The 21562-nt window shown below is 47.9% G+C and overlaps 1 protein-coding gene across 2 annotated transcripts in view; it reads left to right on the top strand.

Annotated features, from left to right (window-relative positions):
- Positions 1 to 21562, top strand: part of PXMP2 (peroxisomal membrane protein 2) — a 77932-nt gene that overhangs the window by 28760 nt on the left and 27610 nt on the right. Inside the window, exon 3 of one of the 2 annotated variants that reach the window (XM_086943190.1) lies at positions 7446 to 7559. The exons of the other annotated variant lie outside the window; for it this stretch is intronic. Within the exon in view, the coding sequence (XP_086799316.1) occupies positions 7446 to 7559 (114 nt within the window). The remainder of the gene's footprint in view (positions 1 to 7445; positions 7560 to 21562) is intronic. 2 annotated transcript variants of the gene reach the window in all.

Here is a 21562-nt window from a genome sequence, read left to right on the forward strand (position 1 = left end):
CCATCACCATCCCCTTTTGTACCACAATTAATTAAAAGCGCACTAAAAATAAGTGAGAGAAGTTGAAAGAATATCACATTGAGGTCTTTCCAAACTATAAACTGATGGCAGTAGGTGCTTAATGTTTCTCAGTGGTCAAGACATTTTTTTTTTGAAACCGTGGTTAAAGGGAGAACAGTGATGTGTTACCATTTGCTTGAACCTAGAAAAAATAGTCTGGGGGTGTGTGGCCAAATCAGTACAATGTAGACACAGCTGCGAGAAGCTCCAGTATCATACAACGAAATGGCAGAAATGAAAAATACATTCCCCGCTTTCAACAATAGGGGTCAACTCCATACACCTCCTAGAGCAGCATGTACTGTTTGAGGCCCCAGTAGGAGGAAGAATGGGGTCCGAGATGAGGCACCGCATGAAGTACGAGACAAGACGACCATTTTGGGAGCTTGAAAACATGAGCAGCGGCCTCACTTATAACGATGTCCCGGACTTGCTGAGTACTCATGTAGTGAGCTTCCGCTGGGAACCTTTCAGGATGCCCACACACTGGTAATTGATGTTGAGTGAGAAGAAAAGCTGGTGTGCTCTAGTATATTTAGCAAAGTGAGCGATGGGCTGGAGGAATTTACGACACCCGCTCGAGAATGCAGTTACCTCATACCCACAAATGAGGTCTATGAATTGCTAACATGCAGTTACGCCAGTACTGTAAAGGGGATTGGAATGCTTATGCCATACTTACACCCTACTCAGCCCATTTCTAAAAGCGATTCCAAGCCTGAAATAGACAGCCTCAAGTTTATGCCATCTGAGAAAGACTTGGAAGGAATGTCCAATACCATTTGAACATGAAGGCTGAAGTGCTGTTGACCCGTGATAGCCCACATGGCTATTCAAAAAGTGACGGATCCATTCAATAAATGCTACTGAGGAGCCCCATGAAACGCCTGGAAAGAGATCAGCAGCGTGACATACGTTCTGCTGGATAGCCAAGGATAGTGACAAAATACAAAACCTTTGCCGAGAGGGTTCTGACAAAATGTCCACAATGAGGGGTGTAGACCACCAATCACTTAAAGACTACAACTTAATTACAAGCTTGACAGACATGCAATAAACAAATCTTGAAAACACTGGAAGAACTAGTTCAATCCCTGAAGACCAAGATCCATGAAGTGATATCAGATATAACAGAAATGATTGGTGCGCTGGGGTATAGAGTCCATACCAATGAGGATGCCATATTGCAACTCCAAACTGAGGTACTGGAGGCTCACATGCTATCATGGGCTAGGGCAGATGAGGTGGAGGACCTAAGACAGAAATTTGAGGACCTTGTGGATAGGTCCCATAGGGATAATACCCTTATCCCTAACGCCAGACAAGATATTGAGGGCCCATGCAGGACCACTTTTTGCGCTACTATGTCCATGAACATATTGAGTGAAGAAGACCCTCTAATGATTGATATTTTAAAAGCCCACTTACGCTTGGGGAAGGACCTGACACTTTTGGCTATGTGAAGGGAACACCATCCTAGAGACAGACAATAAATATACTTTATTTTCTCATAATGAAAAGATATTTCCAAGCATTGGCCTCATTTGGTGAACTCACATGATGTACATCCAAACACTTAAAATAGACAAAGGGCTGAATTTAATTTTTTCATTTCGGGTCACGCTGCTGTGGTGTGGGATACCAAAGGGGATGATGGACGAAGCGATTGAGCAAATCAAACACTCACCCCCAGCCCGAACTGCCAAGCCATGTCTTCCCTGGACCGGAAACAAGCATCCTGGGACCGGTTTCGGATTCAGAATCCTCATCAGCCAGGCTATCTTTAATCCAGTGGTAGAGTGAGCAAGGGACCCACGTCTGGGCATACCCTGCCAACTAAGGGCGAACAAAGCGATTCCAAAGGGGATGATGGACGGAGCAATTGAGCAAATCGAACGCTCACCCCCAGTCAACTGATCTGGGTTTAATCCATCACCATCCTTTAGCTCACTCCACCACCCCAGTTCAAACATGGCCATATGCAAATCAGTCTGACGCTGTGCCTCATGGGAACAGTTCTGCTGTTCACCCTATGTGGGAAGGGTATGCCCAGACGTGGGACCCGTGCTCACTAAGCCACTGGAGTCACGCTATACTGGCTGATGAAGGCTGATAGCCAGAAACCGGTCCTATGATGCTTGAATCTGGTCCAGGGAAGACATGGCTTGGCAGTTCGGTCTGGACTGTTGCCATGAGGCACAGGGTCCATGTCTGAACGGGGTGGCTTGGTGAGCAAAATAACGATGTATTAAACCCAGATCTTTTACTGGGGGTGAATGTTTTGTCATTGTGCAACATTCCTTCCATCATCTTGTGTGTTTTGCTGTGGTGTGGGACTTCTCCTGGGAAGCTAAGGTTACAAGAGGTGGGGATTGGAGGTTCAACCATATGATGTTCAATGACAGACTACATGAACAGGAGTTGAAAGTCCAGACAGAACTGTGCTTTGAGATCACTCAAACTTGTGATATTTCACCAACTGTCCTCAGGATGCTTTTAAGGCAGTAGGTGGGGGCAAAGCCGTTCCCATCAGGACCCGCTAAAACTCACATGGTCTCTTATAAAAGAGACATTAGAGGCGGACTTGAGGGAGAGGGAGGTGCAATATAGGGAGAAAAAATCTCCTTTTCCTTATGAGGGAAATGACAAATTTGCAGATAGCCGGACCTATTACTTACAGAGGGACATGCAGAAAGCATTGCTATGGTGAAAGCATAGATTCTATTAATTAATTGCGGGTTTCTAACGCGCTAGAATCGACTCCCGAAGGAGTATCTCTGTGCCATAGACCGCTGGGAAACCCGTCCTGGCTTTCCCTGTGAGATGGTCCCTACTGGGTATCTCCAAGGTGAAACCAGGCATCCCCGGCGTATGTGGGGGGCCGTTGCGGAGATGAGGCAAGCTAATGCCCAGAGTTGCCGAGTGTGATCCCTGGTTAGAGTAGGCACCGAGGTGATAATTATCGAGTCTGCTAACCCTGGTCCACGACCCTGCCGCTTCGGGAATTGAACCCTGGTCCCGGGCCGTCCTCTGCTCCCGGGTCTGCCGCCTCTAACCAGTGAGCCACACCACTCCACTTTCTCTGAGAAAGATCATAAAGTGGACAGAATTCTGCAAACTGCCTAAGAAGAGCGAACTATGCTACATGTAACCTTGACCAGAAACTGTCAAATGGGAATCTATCGAGAACTTTGATAACAATTATGCTCTCAAAGTTGGCCCCAGATAAATACCCACGTTACTCTTTGCAGATGATACCCTCCCTATTTCGAAAATACTGGGGTATTACAAGCTATTTTAGATCGCTTTTTATTGTTCTGTGCAGATCGTGGGTTAGAACTGAATGTCTGCAAAACCAAGTGTATGGCCTTTAATCCTTATAGGTCCTTGTAAGTTAGGCTGCAGGTTTCTAACACAGCGCTTGAATTGGTCAAGGATTTTGTATATCTTGGAATGAGGCGTACTCATAATTTTAGTTGGAAGTCCGAGATTAATAAACCTGCTCTCAAACTGAAGCAGGAGACTGGAGTGATGCTGAAAATGACAAATAAATTAATCAATCAATAATTTTATTTGATTCAGACCTCAACTGAGGTCAACAAATACAATTACATAAAAAAGATGTTAGATTATATTTTTTAAAGCGATTTAAAAAATATATATATTTATAAGAAAAAACAGGTTGAAATAGTTTGTGGTCCGCACGAACAACATACAATACTTAAAACTATTAGAGTTGTGCACTTTTTTCTTTTTTTTAAGCTTTAACCCCTTGCGTGCTGATGACAGCCCTCGTCCGTCATGCATCACAGTGCTCGTGTGCTGATGACGACTGGGGGCCGTCATGAACCCGCCTACTCTTCAAAACGGCCGCACAGGCGCAGAATCGCGGCCCCGCCCAAGGGTTTAAGAAACTCTTTAAAAACTTAAACAAGTTGTACCAAATAAATTCATTGGGGGGAGACGTACACACCTTGACCAGATCTTGAGCTAAAATAGCATTGTGTCTTAAACGGATGGGCTTTTTGAATCGACGCCGAGTGTCTACCAATATTGGATTTGGACAAATTAGTAATATGTGATAGAGATCTTGTGATCCGCCGTTGCTCCAGTCACATTTGCCTAAAGAATTAATTGGGGCCTCCCATCTGGTGGAATATGCTTTTAAAGGGAGGATACCTAATAGCAGAAGGACACAGTGCCTAACTCTGTGCTCTAACTGGAACTGTAGATAGTGTTTGGGGGTTTTATACAATATGTTTTCCGGAAAAAAAATTGTAATGCTTTAATTGGATACAATATACTTTATCCATTTCATAGCTCATTTTCGGCGACATAAGTTTTAAAAAGAGCTTAAGATGCACTGGAGACAAAGCCTGCAAAAGTGCAACAGTGCATTGTGACACCTGAAGGGCTTTTAAAAGGTTCTCATTGAACATATACAGAGACGCTTCTTCTCTAAAAGTCTCCAATTTTAATATATATCTTAATGTGCCAGGAACGGCATGAAATGATATTGGCGACGACTCAAGCAAATGTGCTAGTTAGAGAGAGCTCAAGGTGGTAAAGCTTGTACGGCGACTGATTGGGATACTTTTAACAGATTCCAAAGGATGATCCCTTCCTTTACTTCTATCGATTGCCATGTTTTAATTTGTGTATATTCCATGGCGTAAGATAAAATCGAGAGGATTTTCATGCTGTAAACCTCCAGCAAGGATTTAAAATATCTCTTGCCTGTTGAATGGTAAAATCTTTGTAGTGCCCCGATATGGGAGTCGCCTTTCGCTCTAGATGTTGGAGATGAGAAGCGTCTTGTAAATTATGTGAAAAGATACTGCCCACTAGACATATTCTTTCACTATCTCAATTGGGATACGTCCCAATAACAATGTGAAAGGTAAAGAGTTTCTTCTTCCACTAAAAGATAAGATTTTGGTTTTATATATGTTAGGGACCAAGACATTTTCTTTAGCATATTGGTTTAGTTCATTTAAAGATTTATTTGCAAGCCAATTGGGGTACAATCAAATATTACAATATCATTAGCGTACATTAAGCAATGGATAACATGGTGTGTTAATTTTGGTGGGGAGTTCTTAATTTGGGAAAAGTGCCCAGGTAGATCACTTATGTAAATGGAAAATAATATGGGTGCTAATAGGCATCCTTGTTTCAAGCCATTCATCATAGGGATTGGATTGGTTAAGCCCTTTTCTCCCTCTATTTGAACCCTACACCATGTTGCCGTGTGCAGGAAGATAATTACTGTAAGAAGACCAGTGGGAACCCCTAAACACTCTAGCTGTTTCCATAATGTCTGTCTGTCCACGCTATCAAAAGCGGTCGAAAAATTGCTAAAAGCACAGTATAGTATTTGTGAATTTAACATAACATATTTATCAAGGACAGTCTGAAGAATAGCGATGTTATCAGATGTTGAGTGTTTTGGGCGAAAGCCAGCCTGTGTCATAGGAATCACATTATTCCAGAATGCCCAGTATTTTAGATGCTCCAAAACGCCTGCTGCAAAGATCTTTCCGGTGGTATCAAGGAGTGCTATTTGTCTTTAGTTGGATGGGTTCGATCTTTAGCCTTTTTTAAGAAAAGTTACCTCTATGCTTCCCCGCCAAGATTTGGGTATTTTCCTAGTCTCATAACATTATTGGAAGAGTGGGGCTAGAAATTGACTACAGCCATCAGTATTTGTTTGTAGGACTTTACTTGGAATATTGTCCGGGCACATCGCTGCAGATGATCTAGCAGGTTTTATGAAAACGGAAATCTGTGTGGCCGAGATGTTTGGCAAGACCTGATCAAATTGGCCCTTCTGGATAGAACGCAACCCTGGGGAAATTTGGTCATGGGAATTATATTTGTAAAGTCTGAGGATGTGCTTTTCCCACTCAGATGATGATACTGGGTTTGCTTTTCTTATCCCCATTTGTGAGGCAATTATATTCCAGAATGTCTTATTATTTCTGTGTTTTACTGCGATTTGGATGTCAACCCAGATTTTTCAGCTTTCTTAATTCTTCTTGTCTTGCAGCACAGAAAGATTGAAATTGCATTCTGGTGAGATTATTTAAATATCGACAAATAAATTAAAATCTAACCATCTAATGCCAGCACTAGAAATATATAAAGTAAAAGCAAAAGGCGCTGCTCTCTATGGCGCAGAGCTTTTGGGCCATGCAGAATTTGCTAGCTGTGTGTGATACAGAACAGGTTTCTTAGACGCCTTACTAATCTCCCACAGAGCACACCCACACTCCCCTTGCTGCAGGACATGGGTTTTAACCTTATTTCCTCTATTATAAAGTTGAGACCTTTAGTCATTTGGCATCAGCTCTGTCGACCCCTGAACTAGGCCCTTATAGGGAGTCGGTGAGGGAACTCTTAAAAACAGTAGGCCATTTAAGAATTCCCTGAATGTCTTATGCTGCCTGTCGAGTACCACGCAAGAAATGGATCATTCCATTGTGCAATCTCATTGGTCTTAGGACCGCTGATATAGCTCTGAGGATTCTTAAGTTGGATACAAGTGAAGTGATTGTCGTTAGTATTGCTACATTTCTACAGGCAGCTTGGATAATGTGCAAACGGTCAGAAGAAACAATTGTGCGACTGCCTGAGGTCTAGGATATAGGTCTATGAGATGGTGGGTTGTGCCATGATTTTATAGGATAGCCCCCCCCCCCCTATGTTCTAATCAAGATATTGATAAGTTAATGAGTTGGAAATTATTGTGACTTCCCCTTTGGAGCTGATGCCCCTTTTAGAATTGTTTGTAGTAGTAAATGCTATTGTCCTGTTTGAACAGATGGAATGCTGTCAAATGTATTACATCTGTACTGAAAATATGAGCAAGTTGCAACCGTTGATTCTTCTATAGTGAACAGAACGTGCATTTTTTTATAATATTTTTTTCCAAACAGGGTTATTCTGCTATGTTTTATTGAATGTTTATGGCTTTGTAATCCGAAATGAACAATAATGAATGTATAACAGAATGAGGTGCAGAGCCAAAGGCAAAGCATACATTCAACAAGTGACTAGGACAGCAGCTGAGTTTCGAGAGTAGAGGTGGACTCAGCAGTACTTAGAAAAGTGCAAGATGTTAGGTAAACATTTTACTTAGTGAATTAGTTGGCAGTTTTCTAGGGGTCCAAATCTGGACTTGCAGATACATCAAAGTGCTCCCTGCTTCCCACCAGACACCGGTGCAAAGTTCAAGCTTCTTTGTTCAATACTGATAACATCAGTGCCATTTAAGAACTCCAGATACTTTTAGGATTTGTAGTTCTGAATTTAGAATGATGGTTTAGTATAAATTAAGAACTGTAGATGACTTTTATTTCAACCCTTCTTTTTCCCCATTACAGTGGTATCCTCTCTGCTCTCGGAAATCTTTTGTCTCAGGTTATTGAAAAAAGACGAAAATACTCATCTTCCCAGAGCCTTGAGTTGAGTGGACCTCTTCGATATGCTGCTTACGGGTGAGTGGTCCATCACTTTCATGAGTTTTCCCACCCTCATCAGTAAACTGATTCACTTACACCTTTCAATGGTTTTTGACTACAAAAGGCGTCAGCAATGGTGTTGACCCATAACTCAGTGTTTTTTGTTTCCATTTCTGGAGTCTAACTTAACTGATTTGTTTAAGTATCTTCCTGAGCGACAGGATCTGACTTAGATTGTGTAATGTGTAAACACTCCTCAATATGACACCTGACTACTAGCATGTGTTAAACCAGTCTTTGCCCATATGTGTTATATTACTCCATGCAATAAGCAAAATGGGCTGAAATTAAACTGAGGAGTTGGTAACGCCAAGTGCAGTGGCATTTTCTCCTCGGGGGGGGGGGGGGGAAAAACTCACTGTTGATGAGACCCTTCATTGCCCACCTCCCCCCAGTGTTTGAAGTGTTTAAATCCTCTTCACACCTTGGACAGGGTTTTAAGCTTGTCCTTGTCACAACTACATTTCTGATCTTTTCCGGGGTGAGATGGTGATGGAGAAGAGTTTCTGAATACTAACTGCCCCAAAGGCACACTTTAGGAGTGATCTAAAAATCTTTCTGCGTCCGAATCATTTTTTTTTTTTTTAAGACCAATGGTCCCAAACTTTATTTAGTTTCACAGATGAGTTAAGCAGTAGTGACACAGTGTCATAACAATGAATCATTACTACAAACGGTACTTGGCTATCAGCACATAATGACATGTCAATTATATACGAGTGAAAATAAACAGTAGCCAGTGGAAATGCATTAATTCACAAGTAGCGGTGCTAGGAAATGTCTCGTGCCGCAGTGCTCGCGGCTCGTAGCACTGCGCAAGGACCAGGGTGTTTAAGAAATCTAACAGTCCTTGTATTAAGTTGTGTTCCCTGTTTAGCACAGTAGTAAGCTGGTGCAGGATCATATCCCCCGTCGTCATATGGGTCGCTGGGTTTCCGCCTCCTGTACATGGAAGCATCCAGTTGACATGGTGTGATACGGAAGTGAGGAGGGGGGATCGAGTATTAGCGCGTGTACACTATCAACCGTCTCTGCGTCAATCAAAAGATATAACTGGGAAATAAAAGAAGTGGGGGAGGGAGAAACATCTCAACAACTGTTGGACTAGTATACGTGTGTGTGGTAATGTATCTAGATCCCTAGCTATGTGTGGTGCACCCTGTATGGGCTGCGCAGGGGCGGGGGTGGTTGAGGATGTGGTGTCGCCGCGGCTGCAGGGCGGAGGAGGGGGGGAGGCGGGGGGGGAGGGCAGCGGCGGGGAGCGGCAGGGGACAGCTCTCATTGTGCAAGATCTCAGCAGTCGGGGCAGGCGGCGGGGGGAGGGGGGGCCGGCAGTGGGGGGGGGGGGCAAATTCCGTGTCCTACATGGACAGCAAGTAACTGGGCCCCTTCTAGTCCGCGTCGAGGTGGCATTCAATACCGGCTTGGGCGCACGCCCGATGGTACACGATCAGGGCAGCGTCCCAGTCTTGGGCGATCGGGTATTTCCGCAGGCCAGCGGTCTCCTCTCTGTGTAGTGACACACTCTCCGCACAGGCCCAGTTGCCAAAAGAGCGACGCAAGTCCGCAGGGCGCGGTGGAGTGGCGCTTTTCCACCGTTTCGTAATGAGGCGCTTAGCCGTAATGAGGCCTAAGTCCCAAAAGCGTGCCCGCAGCTTGGTCTGCTTGGTTCTCTTGTAGAGTCCCAGTAGGCATACTTCCCACGTCCTTGGGAGAGTTTCGCCTGTAGCCGCCGTCAGTATGTCAGTGACCGCTGACCAGTACGAGGCGAGGTGGGCGCAGTTCCAGAGTGCGTGTAGGAAGTCTGAGTCTAGGAGGCCGCATCTGGGACACGCCGACGAAGTGAATCCAAAATAGCGATTCAGTTTGTCAGGAGACAAATACGCTCGGTGAATGATATAATAATGGATGGTTTTAAATCGCGCGTTGCGGGGAACATTTCTAGCGCCCGCTAATATCGCGGCCCATTGCTTGTCCGTCCAGTCGAAGCCCCGGTCGGTCGTCCACTTCTCCCTCAGTCTCTGGGAGGAGAATTGGGTATGGGTGTGTAGTGCCTGTGCCAGCCAGTGCACTATATGAGACCCATTGCCCATCACGTGTAGGTACTGGATGAGTAGATGAGTGGGTGGTTCTTGGCTCATGTCACCCCAGGCCTTCGTCAGCTCATGGAGGAGTCTGGCGTGTGCCAGGAATTGACCCACCGGTAGCTCGGTATCTGTGGCCAGGGTCTCGAAGGGCAGCAGCTCTCCGTCACTATATAGGCCGCTCAGGTCGTCTAGGTCTGCCTCAGTCCAGCTGCGTAGCTCAGTCGAGGACAGTACGCCAGTGCCTAAGGGAGTCCCCAGTAGAGGTAGGTTCGGAGCATAGGGCAGTGTACCTATGGTGAGTCTGAGGGCCCGCGCAAAGCACCGCTTCGCGAGCGCCACATGGACTTGTGTGGGGTGTCGCCCCTGCGTTAGGGGGTGGAAGAGTGTTAGCACCGTACGGGGGACAGAGTGGTGTCGGCCGTGGCCGTGTCCATCAGGTTCTTGCCGCTCAGCCAGTAAGCGACCCATTGTAGCTGGGCTGCTAAGTAATATAGCTCCTGATTGGGGACTGCTAAGCCTCCAGCGTCTGTGGCCGCATATAGGGTCTTTAACGCTACCCGGGGTCTCCCTTTGTTCCAAATGAGGCGCCTGGTGAGAGTTTCCAGCCCTCTGAATATGTGCGCTGGCACATACACTGGCAGGTTAGCATAATAATAAAGGAGCCGGGGGAGCATGATAATTTTGGTCAGCGCCACTCTGGCCGGCACATTTAGTGGGAGGGAGTTCCAGAACGTGACCTGGGCCGTGAGTGAGGATATAGCTCTCACCAGGTTACCCTCCAGGAGATCCACGGGGTCTCGATATATTAAGATCCCTAGGTACCTGAATACTGTCGGGTGCCACCGGAGCGTCTCCCCCATCATGCGCACCTCACATTGCGGCATCTCGCTACTGAATGCGTAGGTTCCCGATTTGGCCCAGTTAACGTGGAGCCCCGACATATCTCCGAATGTACGGAAGATGTCTGCGATTGCCTCGGGTATACGCGTGAGGTCTCTGATATACAGTAGTAAATCGTCGGCATACAGAGACACCGAGTGCATGCCGTCCGCTAGTGGGATGCCCCATGTGGCGCCGGAGGTGCGGAGCAGTTCCGCCAATGGCTCCATCGCCAGGGCGAATATCATAGGGGAGAGGGGGCAGCCCTGCCTGGTACCCCGCCCAATGCGGATCCTGTCAGAGAACAACCGTCCAGTCCGGACGCGTACTTCGGGCGCCTGATAGAGGAGCCCCACCATCTGGATATAGGCTTCGCATAGTTCGTATTTCTCAAGGACTCGGAGGAGATACGGCCATTCCACTGAGTCAAACGCTTTTTCCAGATCGAGCACGATGCACCCTGAACGTGGCCAGGTGGGGGTTGCATGCCGTTGGATCTTAAAAAGGCGGCGTAGATTGTAGGACGTGCTCCGGGTGGGCACAAAGCCATTTTGATCAGCGTGTACCAGCGTGGGGACCAGCGGTGCAAGCCTCCGAGCTAGCGTTGCGGCCAATATTTTGTAATCGGTGTTGAGGAGTGCCAATGGTCTGTATGAGCCAAGTTCGGTCGCCTCTCTACCCGGTTTCAGCAGAGAGACCACGTTAGCTTCGTTTAGGGACGCCGGGAGCTCAGCATCTTCCAATGCCGCCTTATACATTCTCAGCAGTTCCGGTATTAACACCAGCGAGTAGGCTTTATAGAACTCCGCAGGGAGCCCGTCAGGGCCCGGTGCTTTGCTATTGGAAAGGGAGAAAATCACTTCCCGTAATTCCTCACCGGTGAGTGCAGCGCCCAACTCCGTCTGGTGGGCAGCAGTAGCTGTTGGGAGCTGTAGAGTCGTTAGATAGTCCACAATCTCCACCACAGTGGCCCGCAGTCGTGTGCTATACAGGGACTTGTAATGTGACGTGAACGCCTCATGGATCTGCGTCTGGGTATAGACCTCGACGCCCTGGGTCGTGCGGATCGACAGGACCGGCGCAGATTGCGTGTCTTGCCGTATCAGCCACGACAGCAGCCTGCCAGGTTTGTCCCCCGCGTTGTGAGTGCGCGCGGAGTGGGCTGCGAAGTTAATGTTCTTTAGGCGCTCCATCAATGCAGCGTGATCCGCCCTGGCCGAAATCAGCTGGGAATCATCGCCCCCCGTCGCCTCCCGCTCTTTATCCAGTAGTGCCTCCTCCGCCCTTATCAGATCCCCCTCCACCTGACCGCGTAGGCCCGCCTGCACACCAAGGCAGTCTCCCTGGGTAACCGCCTTGAAGGCGTCCCACTCGATTCTCGGGGAGGAGGTCGAGTCGTTATTGTCTTCAAAATATTGTATGATTCTCCTGGACATCTCCTCCCGGAATGGAGTGTCGAGTAGGTCTGGCTGCAAGCGCCATGTGGGTACGGGCGGACGTGGGCGCCGCCATCCATAGACCAGTGTGTGCGGGTTGTGGTGCGAGTGCGTCCGTCCCAGGTAGTCTGCGTCAGCCACGGAGGAAATCAGGTCGCGGGACAGCATGTAACGATCCAACCTAACATGCAGGGAATGGGCTCCCGAGTAGTAGGAATACACCCGGGCGGTGGGATTTCTGACTCGCCAGGCATCGTGTAAGTTCCATTGTGCTGCCCAATCAAGTAGGGCCCTGGAAGTTGCTGGCGCTGGGGCGATTGCGGCTGGGGGGGGGACGAGCGGTCAAGGGAAACATCAAGTACGCAGTTGTAATCCCCACCCACCATCAAGGGTACGTCTGGCCAGGGCGCAATTACTGCTGACAAGCGCGTGAAGAATTTCCCCTGCTCTACATTAGGTGCGTATATGGAGGCTATGACAATCTGTTGCCCGTCTAGTCTGCCCTGTATGAAGACGTAGCGTCCCTCAGTGTCGATACTGCTGTGTGTTAGTGCGAATGGAACCCCGGGTCTAACCCAGATCAAGGCCCCCCGTGCGAACGCTGAAAAGGTCGTGGCGAATATCTGCCCCCTCCACCTACGGCGAAGTGCGGCTACCTCAGCGGCGACCAGGTGCGTCTCCTGTAGTAGTGCAATCTGGACCTGATGTCGCCTAAGGTATGAGTACACCTGGTATCTACGTGAGGGTGTGTGCATGCCCCTGACATTCCAGGTACAAAATTTAACCGTAGCCATCACAGTGTGCATCGCGCCCAAGCACCCGCTCCCCCCCCCCCCAAACCCCAGCCCACTCCACCCAGACATGCACAGCGGCCGCGAACAGTGACTATTGTGTCCCCTCGCCCACTCTCACAGATCCAGGGATGCACGTTGTAACACTTCAATGTCCACACTAGTCTCAAAAGGAAGAACTTTAACATAAACATAATACCAAAAGGGCAACAACAGAACAAGTCGCCACCCAAACGCTCTATCGAGCTTAATCAATCCGTGAGTTCAATGGGGGGATGACGAAGTTCAGCACTTGGGTGAAGCAAGTTAGTTCAAGTCGCCAAGAGAGCTGTGGCGGCTCCCCACCACGGGCGGTGTGTCAAGGGGCACCAAATGTCAGTGGCAGTGTCCGCAGACTGGTCAGAGTTCCCAATGTTGCAGGTCTCGGATAGTCCACCCCAGGGGGGGGATCCCATCTGCCATTCCCTCAGGGGGGGCACTCACCTCTAGGGGTCCGTCCACCCCACCAGATACTCGTTCCTGGTGATGTGCCAATGGGACCGCTCCGGTTCTGCTCTCGATGTCACGGCAGGTCCGTGACGGGCAGGTAGGTGGGGGGATCAGGAGTGGAGCTCAGATCCCGGAGATGGGGCTGGACGTAGCTGCCGTGGTCCCCAGAACTGCCGATGTGGACTTCCGGCCGGGTCAGCCTAGGAAGTGATCAAACCGTTTCAGGATCCCAATTGCAAGGGCCTAGCCTGGGCTAGGCTGAGGAGGGTTGCTTATACTATCTGATCCGATGTTTGGGGTGTGACATCCGGTAAGCCCTCAGTGTTCGAGTCATCTGGCAGACCGTACATGAAATCGTCGTCTTCGCTCCCGCGTGATCTCGGGCTTGCGTTGGAGATCAGGATGGGTGATTGTGATCCACTGATCTCAGCTGCTATCCGGATGGCCTCTTGTTGTTCTGTTTGTATTTGCTCTGGAGTGGGTCCGATTTCTGCGTCTGTGGTTGTCGACCCGGCCCTCGAGGCGTGTCGTTGTCTCCGCCTGCGGGTACCTCGATTTCGGCGCTGCTCCTTCGGCGCAGATACGTGGTTCGCATCCACTCCTGAATCCAGCCAGGCCGCCGCCGCCTCTGGAGTATCGAAGAAGTGGGTTTTGTCCTGCGCCACCACTCTGAGACGTGCTGGGAACAACAAGGAGTACTTGAGAGCCAGGCGTCTGAGCCGTTGTTTCACCTCGAGGAACGATTGACGCCGACGCTGGACTTGAATGGTGTAATCAGGGAAGAACATCACCTTGGCGTTGTCCACCTGTATGTCCGATAGTTTCCGCGTTTCGCGGAGAATGGCGTCCCGGTCACGGTAGTTCAGCACCCGCATAAGCATCGGCCTCGGGTTGGAGCCCTCCGGGGGTGGACGGGATGGTACCCTGTGCGCTCTTTCCACCACAAAATGTGGTGACAGTGTGCCTTCTGGAAGGAGCTCTCTGAGCCAGGTCTCCATATGTTCCGCCGTCTCCCTCCGCTCCCATCGTTCCGGCAGGCCCACTATGCGTACATTGTTTCTTCTGGCCCGTCCTTCAGCATCCTCCGCTCTATCCTCGAGGAACTCCACCCGGTTAAGTAAGTCACGGACGTGCTTATCTGTCTGCGTCAGCTTGGGTGTGGTCTCCGCCATCGTTTGTTCCAAGGCCGTGGTGCGGTCGGACAGTTTCTTGTGGTCCGCTCGAAGGAGCGTCAGGTCCACAGCCACCTTATCGATCCGGTTCTCCAGTGACGTACGGGTTAGCTGCATGGATTCCTCCAGGCGTTCCATGGCCGCCAGCATAGTGTCCAGTTTGGAGGCGGTTTGGTCAGTCTCTGTGTTCTTCACCATCTTTCCTTTGCTCAGTGACCCACTGGTGCCGGTCTTTGCTCTGGTCCCCCCGGACATGTGGGTGGTCGTCACGGGTAGGCAGCCGACTGGGCAGGCTCTCGCGGTGAACACTGTTGGGGCCTGTGCACACTGGCCTCTCCCGGTCAGGCCGTCGGCTCAGCCCGTGCCGGGCGGCGTGCGGGATTCTAGACGCCACCAAACGTTGTGTGGGGCACCGTGGAGTTCAGTACCGAGTTGGCTGAAGTGGAGAATGCGGGGCTGTTCTGGGTTCTCACCCGCGCGGGCCTGGGTAGGTCCCCTGGTGTAGGGCCGATCATTAGATGGGCCGTCTCAATGTGGCCGCAGTCCGTGTGTCGTGTGGGCCGGGCTCCTCAGTGTTGGATGGGTCCGGCGTTGACCAGTGGCTAGATCTGAACAGCAGGTGGATACTGGTGTCCGGGAGGTGGGGCCACACAGCCTCCGTAACCGATCGTTCAGGCCCAGGGGGCGATGTCGTCAGTGTAGGCCCCCAAACAGTGGAGCACGATCGATCTCCGGCGTCCGCTTATTTTGGCGGGAAGTCCCCAGCGCCGGCAGGCAAGGCGGGTCAGCGGCGCGGGGCACCGCGGGTCAGTGTGGCGTGTCTGCTTGTAGCCTCTGAGATCCCTGCGTTGTGGGTTCGCTGGGGGGGTATCGGGCGCTGTGGTACTGTCACTTCCCCCTTGCAGGGCCAGTGTCGAGGCGGTGAGCGAGTGTGAGGGCCCGGGGGGCAGAGCGGGCTCTCGCTGTAGCCTGCCGGGAGCCAGGGGCAGCGCTGTCCAAATGGGCCCCCAGACATCCGAGTGTGACCCCTCTCTGATGCTCACAGGGCCTGGCAGGATGCCTCCAGTGTCGGTCGGCAGGGCGGGCCGATTTCACCGCCTGTTGTGAGCCAGGGTGGTATGCCTTGCATTTGCGACTGGGGTCCCTGCGCAGCTGGAGCGCTGGTGGGCAGCCGGCGCTGCGGCGCGATCTCCTTCCCCCACTCAATTGCGCTGGGGAGTGCACACGTGTTGCGGCCTACCTCGTTGGGCCGGATCCCCGGTCTCGGGTGGATGAGGCCGCCGACCGGAAGTGAGCCCTGGGCGGGCAGGTGCCGCGACAGTCGACGAACGGAGGGTCAGGTACTCCGATCCTTCTGAAAATTTTGGTGATGGCTGATCAGGTCCCCGGGTGCACTCGGTTCGAGTTTGGGCCCGATTGCTCAGGAAATGGAGGAGAAATAGCCCGTGGAAGGGGAGCTTCGCTCGGAGCTCAGCTCGGGCACGTCCTCTCACATCGCGTACTTGGCCACGCCCCCCTTTCTGCGTCCGAATCATGTTACGAATATAAACCAGTGTTTGAGAATTCCCAAACTGGTTTAACACACGTCAAAAAAGGCTTTTGCACTTTTAAGCCAAACTGACACAAGCATATATCTTTGGCAGTGGGTCCCTCTAGGTTTCCCAGTATGGGTGTACACTGGGCCAAACAGACCTGTGGAACCAAGAAAGCTCAATGTCTCTGAGCCGGGCTTTGCAGTATATACTCCTACTGAAAGTCCTTTAAAGGGGCATGTGCACCATGCTTTGGGCACAGGAATATAGCTATGAGACCACCCTATTGGGTTTCAACAGGAAGTTAGCAATGGATATTATCTGTGATAAAAGCAGTGAAAACACTTGCATACACGGAACCGCATGAATGACAAGGCAGCGAAAGGGGCGTAGATTGGCTAATAAGCTAGGCATCAGACTCTTGAGAAATAAATACAAACCTATGTGAGTAAACAATACAACACTTACCAAATACTAATAACCCAAGAGGAATACAAAGACAGTGAAAAAAGAAGAAATAAAGGACAAAGTAAACCAGCCTACAGAGCAGGGGACAAATGCTCATGAACATCAATAGGGAGGTCCTGGAGACAGGCCAAGCTGGTGTATGGGGCAAGCCACATGGCAACGTGTGTCCGATTCGGAAATAATCTGCAGCGACACAAGGAACAAACGACGGCAGAGGACAGAAGTAGACCTAGGACAAAATGTGCAGACAGAAAAAGAGTACTAGAGACAACGAGGAAAGGCTAAGGTCTTTTAAAGAGTTAAAGCAAGGTAAACAGCTGTAGTTGACTCTTAAGCAGAAAGCAAACAATCTGCATACAGAGTGACTACAGCAAAGTATAAAAGTAAACAAGGCAGAGTGAACAGGAAGGAAAAAAATGAACCAAATGCCAGGGTCTCTCTATAAACCTAAAGACTACAGAGGCCTCAGAAAAGAGGAAAGTAACAAAAGCACAGGGATGGAGACGGCAAAGAGAAAGACAGATGGAGAGAGAGCACAAGGAGCAGACACTGGGGCACTTGTTGGCATCAGTGAGGAAACAAGCAGCTAGAAACTGCAAATGGCAAGGCTGGAAGAGGCTGAAGCAAAACTACAACAAGCATTGGCAAAGCCTATGTCAGAGTTATTGGTTTTGCAATGTCTTTCAGCCAAATTTAACAGCAGCGTGGCTGAAAGTTAGTGGGGTGGAGGAGAGAGGCATGAGGGAGAATGATGTAAATAAGTGTAGAATGGCATGGAGTGGAGTGGTGTGTAGTTGAATGAATTGTCATAGAGTAGAATGGAGTGGCATTGGGTAGAGTGAAGTTGAGTAGCATGGAGTGGCGTAGAATGGCGTGGCATAGAATGGCGTGGCGTAGAATGGCGTGGAGCAGAATGGCGTGGAGCAGAATGGCAAATAGTGGAGTGGTTTAGAGTGGCATAGTGGAGTAGAGAAGCATAGAGTGGCATTGTGTGGAACTGGGTGGGATAGATTGGGGTGACATAGAGTGGAGTGGCATAAAGTGTCGTGGAGTGGCATAGAGTAGAGTGGGGTAGAGTTGGGTGGTGTAGAGCGGAATGAATGTAGAGTGGAGTCGTGTGGCATAGAGTGGTACAGTTGTGGGTGTAATTAACTAAAGCGTCGATAGAGACAGAAGATGGGGTGAAAGCAACATAAATAAGAAGGCATATACCTTTGTTAAAAGCTAGAAAGCACATTGCATTTCCAGGAATAGTACCAAAATGCTTGTAATTTTTTTTAAGTGTGCTGCTAAAAGACCAGGAAGAAAGCATGTACCTGGTCCATGCTCCAAGCTAAAACCTGAAAGGAAGGGAAGCATATGGGCCTAGAGTGGAGTGGTTGTGAGTGACATTGTGTAGAGTGGCATGAGGTTGTGTAGAGTGGAGTGGCATAGAGCAGAGTGGCGTAGAGCAGAGTGGTATTATGTGAAATGGAGTGCTGTGGAGTGGAGTAGAATTCTGTGGAGTGGAGTGGTGTAACATAGAGTGAAGTGACATAGATTGGAGTGGCGTAAAGTGGAGTGGTATAGAGTGGTGTGGAGTAGAGTGGAGCAGAGCAATGCAGGTGTGGGTGTAAGTAACTAAAGCATTGGTAGAGACAGCAGATACTGTGAAAGGAACATAAATAAGAAGCAGTATGCCCGCTTTAAAAGCAGTAAATTACATTGCAACTCCAGGAATAGTGTGTTACCAAAAGATGAGTAAAAACACGAACTTGGCCCATCTTCTAGGGAGGAACTAAATTAAGAAAGGAAGGGAAGCCTACGGGAAGCAATCGAAAGATGTATATGCATATAGTGTATAAACTTTCTTTATTTAGATATATAAAAACATATCTTTTAAAGATTCTTCCAGCACATTAATACAATCTTACAACTTAAAAGAATTTAAAAAGTGAAAAAAATTAAAACAGAGTGCAATGTGGCTTTCTTATCAGTGCTTACTGCAACGTCAATTTAGAAATTGGCACTCCCGGACAATGCAGGTAGAGTTAGAGGCACATTATTCTGCACAGTGGTCCACTTTTTCTAAGAGTCTGTAGGCATACTGAACAAATTTGGCCAGTTTTATGTTTAAGTCCGTGTTCTCTAAGGACAGAGCAGCAGTAATGGCATGTCTGCAAGTCCGAACTCCCAGCCTGTTCCATTGCGGCCTGAGTAGACGTTCGCGTTGGGAAATGAAAAGGTGCATATACAAAGCACGTGCAAAAAAGTTTCGTTTGCTGACCCACACCCTCTGCACGTTTGATCAGCCTTTTTTTGACGCCATGCAGGGAGATTTTGTAGGAAGCGCCAGTCTCCCAGTCTTAGGGCGATCAGACATTGCTTTAGATGATAAGAAAATGTTATTGACAGATAATTTACCGGATAAAGTCGTTTATAGGAGTTGGCTACTGCCCAAGCGTGGCTACGTTTTGCAAGGAGAGCTTTGTCCATGATCAGGGATTTCAGTCTTATGACTTTTTTAATTGTGTTTTTGAAGGCAGTCTGGCTTGGGTTGAGGGCCCAGAGGTCTGCAGCAGACGTTTGTTGGATATAGTCGTTTAGGAGGCGACCGTATATTAATATGTAAAGGTTTAACAACTCTGAGGTGCCTGTCGTTCCGTCCAATATTTTAGACCCTAAATGTGAAGACTTGTAAGGCAGCTGTATTAAACTGCTTAAAAGGTGAATCTAGACAGTTAACAGGGGGTTATTTAAGGTTTATGAAAAAAGCACCTGCAATCCAAAATGTTCATCAATGATTTTAAAGGTAACCGGATCAAATTTGAACACACAATGGAGCACAAAGCACTTTTTATTTGTACGTAGCTCTTTTTGGGCCCTGTTGGGTTAAGTATGATAAACCAACATGGATTAATGGTAATGACAAAGAGGACTCAGGTGGTGCAACGAAAATGACCTAAGCTAGGTCAATGGTAAAGGTACTGGTTTGGTTCGTTAGAACAATGGAGCACGATGCATTTTTTTTTAAATATCATAGAGCACTTTTCCCCCTATGGACTCATGAGGGATATTGATATAGATGAAGGGCCGACAGTGGATGTTGTGGGCATAGAAAATGTTGGCTCTATTAATTTTTTATCATCATGTAGTTTTATCATATTGTGAGTTGGGTAAATGAATGCACCTATTGTCATGCTCCGATTTGGTTGATATAACACTGTTAATCTGAATGTGTGCTTAAATGTAATGATGATAATTAATTGAACATCAATAAAATTCTATTCAAGAAAGAATGAGAAGCCTACGGGAACTAAGCAATCGAAAGATTGCAAATGAGAGTGACAACGAAAGAACGTTAATGGTATGTTGTGGGCGGGTGCAAGTCCATTGAATTGTAAACGATATGTCTTGCAGCACCGCGGATGCGCAGTGTAGGCAAAACAGTATTTACTGAAAAAGCTTAAGACAGAAGGCACAGCATGAGAGCAGTGAAAACTTAGCTATGTTCAGTTCACTAACCATGTGTTTTTGCTACTTGCTGAAGTGTGAACTAATAACTTTTGCTAGTTGCGGCTTATCAGCAAATTGAAAAAGAACCATGTCTACAGCACAATCGTATGATTGTGCTGTACAAAGCCAGGCAGGGATGGCTGCATCTCTAAGAGCCGGCCCCAAGAATGTTCAGTGTTTTACTATAGAACGCAATACTTGGTGGTTGCTAGGATTCAGAATTCCTTGCAGCTGCTTTTTGGGAACTGTAGACCTTGGAAAGAAGCTGACCGTCTACCGCTTTTCAAATATAAATATATGCAAGCTCTTGCCAGGAAGGACTTCTGGGTAATTTTTGGTGATGATTGCTATGCAGAGTTCTGCACAGGCATAATACAACTTCTAGTAATATGCTAAAGAGGAAGAAATGGGTATAGAGGGGAGAGCAAGAGGAAAGAAAGCGAGCAAGAAAACCCAACAACATTTGTACAAATACTAGATTTTGAAACCGAAGTACCAGGCACAGAGGTCAACAGAACTGGCAGTAACATAAACGGCAGAGGGAAGAGTGAGTGAATGAACAACCACGCTGGATTAAACTATAACTAGTAGCAGCAAAGGTTTGTATGAAGAATTGATGTGGACTCCCCGGTGGAGAAACACCAGCTCAAAAACATTTTGCATTGGATTTGCTGCTGCAGTTAGGCACCAGCACATATACAAAATGAATTATTTAAGTAGCTTACATGATCGGACGTTTAAAGCCACAGCACAGAAAATATCAACATGTGATACATCAGTATACTAATCACCAGGATTGAGCCAGGATGAACAGTGATCACTTACTGGCATCCAGTAACAACTTAATTTTCACAGAGGAAAGCCAGTCACTACAGACATAGACTCTGCTGCAAAAGAGAAATTGATATTCGAGTGCCTAGACTAGAACCAGAGGTTCCCCAATCAGGATCTAAAATCTATAGCTGGGGTTAAGGCAGCAGTCAACAGAAGCAGACTTAAGTCTGGAAACAGCTCTGATTTAACAACAGCATAAGGCTAAAATTTGTGGCGAATTAAATGAGAATGAAAGTGACCAAGAAAGATGCAACACCTTAAATGAGTGGCATGTTCAATGGAAAGCTCAACATTGATTTGAGCAGCATGATGAAACTAAAACAAAGCGTATACATTCAAAGTGACAAGCAGAAGATATTCTGTCTGCACATGAAAGATTCTACCAGTAGTAGGAATCAATCCTCAAAACGTTACCTTCCTTTCGGGGGACATGGATTCCAGTGTACTACCACCACACTGAGTGCATTTGAAATCATGACAAAGGTGTGAGATGTAAACCCATGTTCAGATGCCCTTCCCTCTAGCAATGTGTGACAGATGAATGCCATGAGATTTAAATCACTATGGGGACACTGCTTGTTATTCTATCCTTATCTGACTAATTTCCCTATTGTTGTTTCAAATTTCTGAAGCTCACAGTGTCCCCAACAGAGCTGACGTGATTGGAAGTGACATTTATAGACAATACAAACACCCACCTGAAAATGTGTGTGTGTGTACATATATACACAAGTGGAGAGTTATTCTTCTTTTAATGAAGGTGCAGAAAGCCAACAAACACTCTCGAAGCTGTTAA

The sequence above is a fragment of the Lissotriton vulgaris genome, chromosome 11 (assembly GCF_964263255.1).
Source record: "Lissotriton vulgaris chromosome 11, aLisVul1.2, whole genome shotgun sequence".
Lineage (NCBI taxonomy): Eukaryota > Metazoa > Chordata > Amphibia > Caudata > Salamandridae > Lissotriton > Lissotriton vulgaris.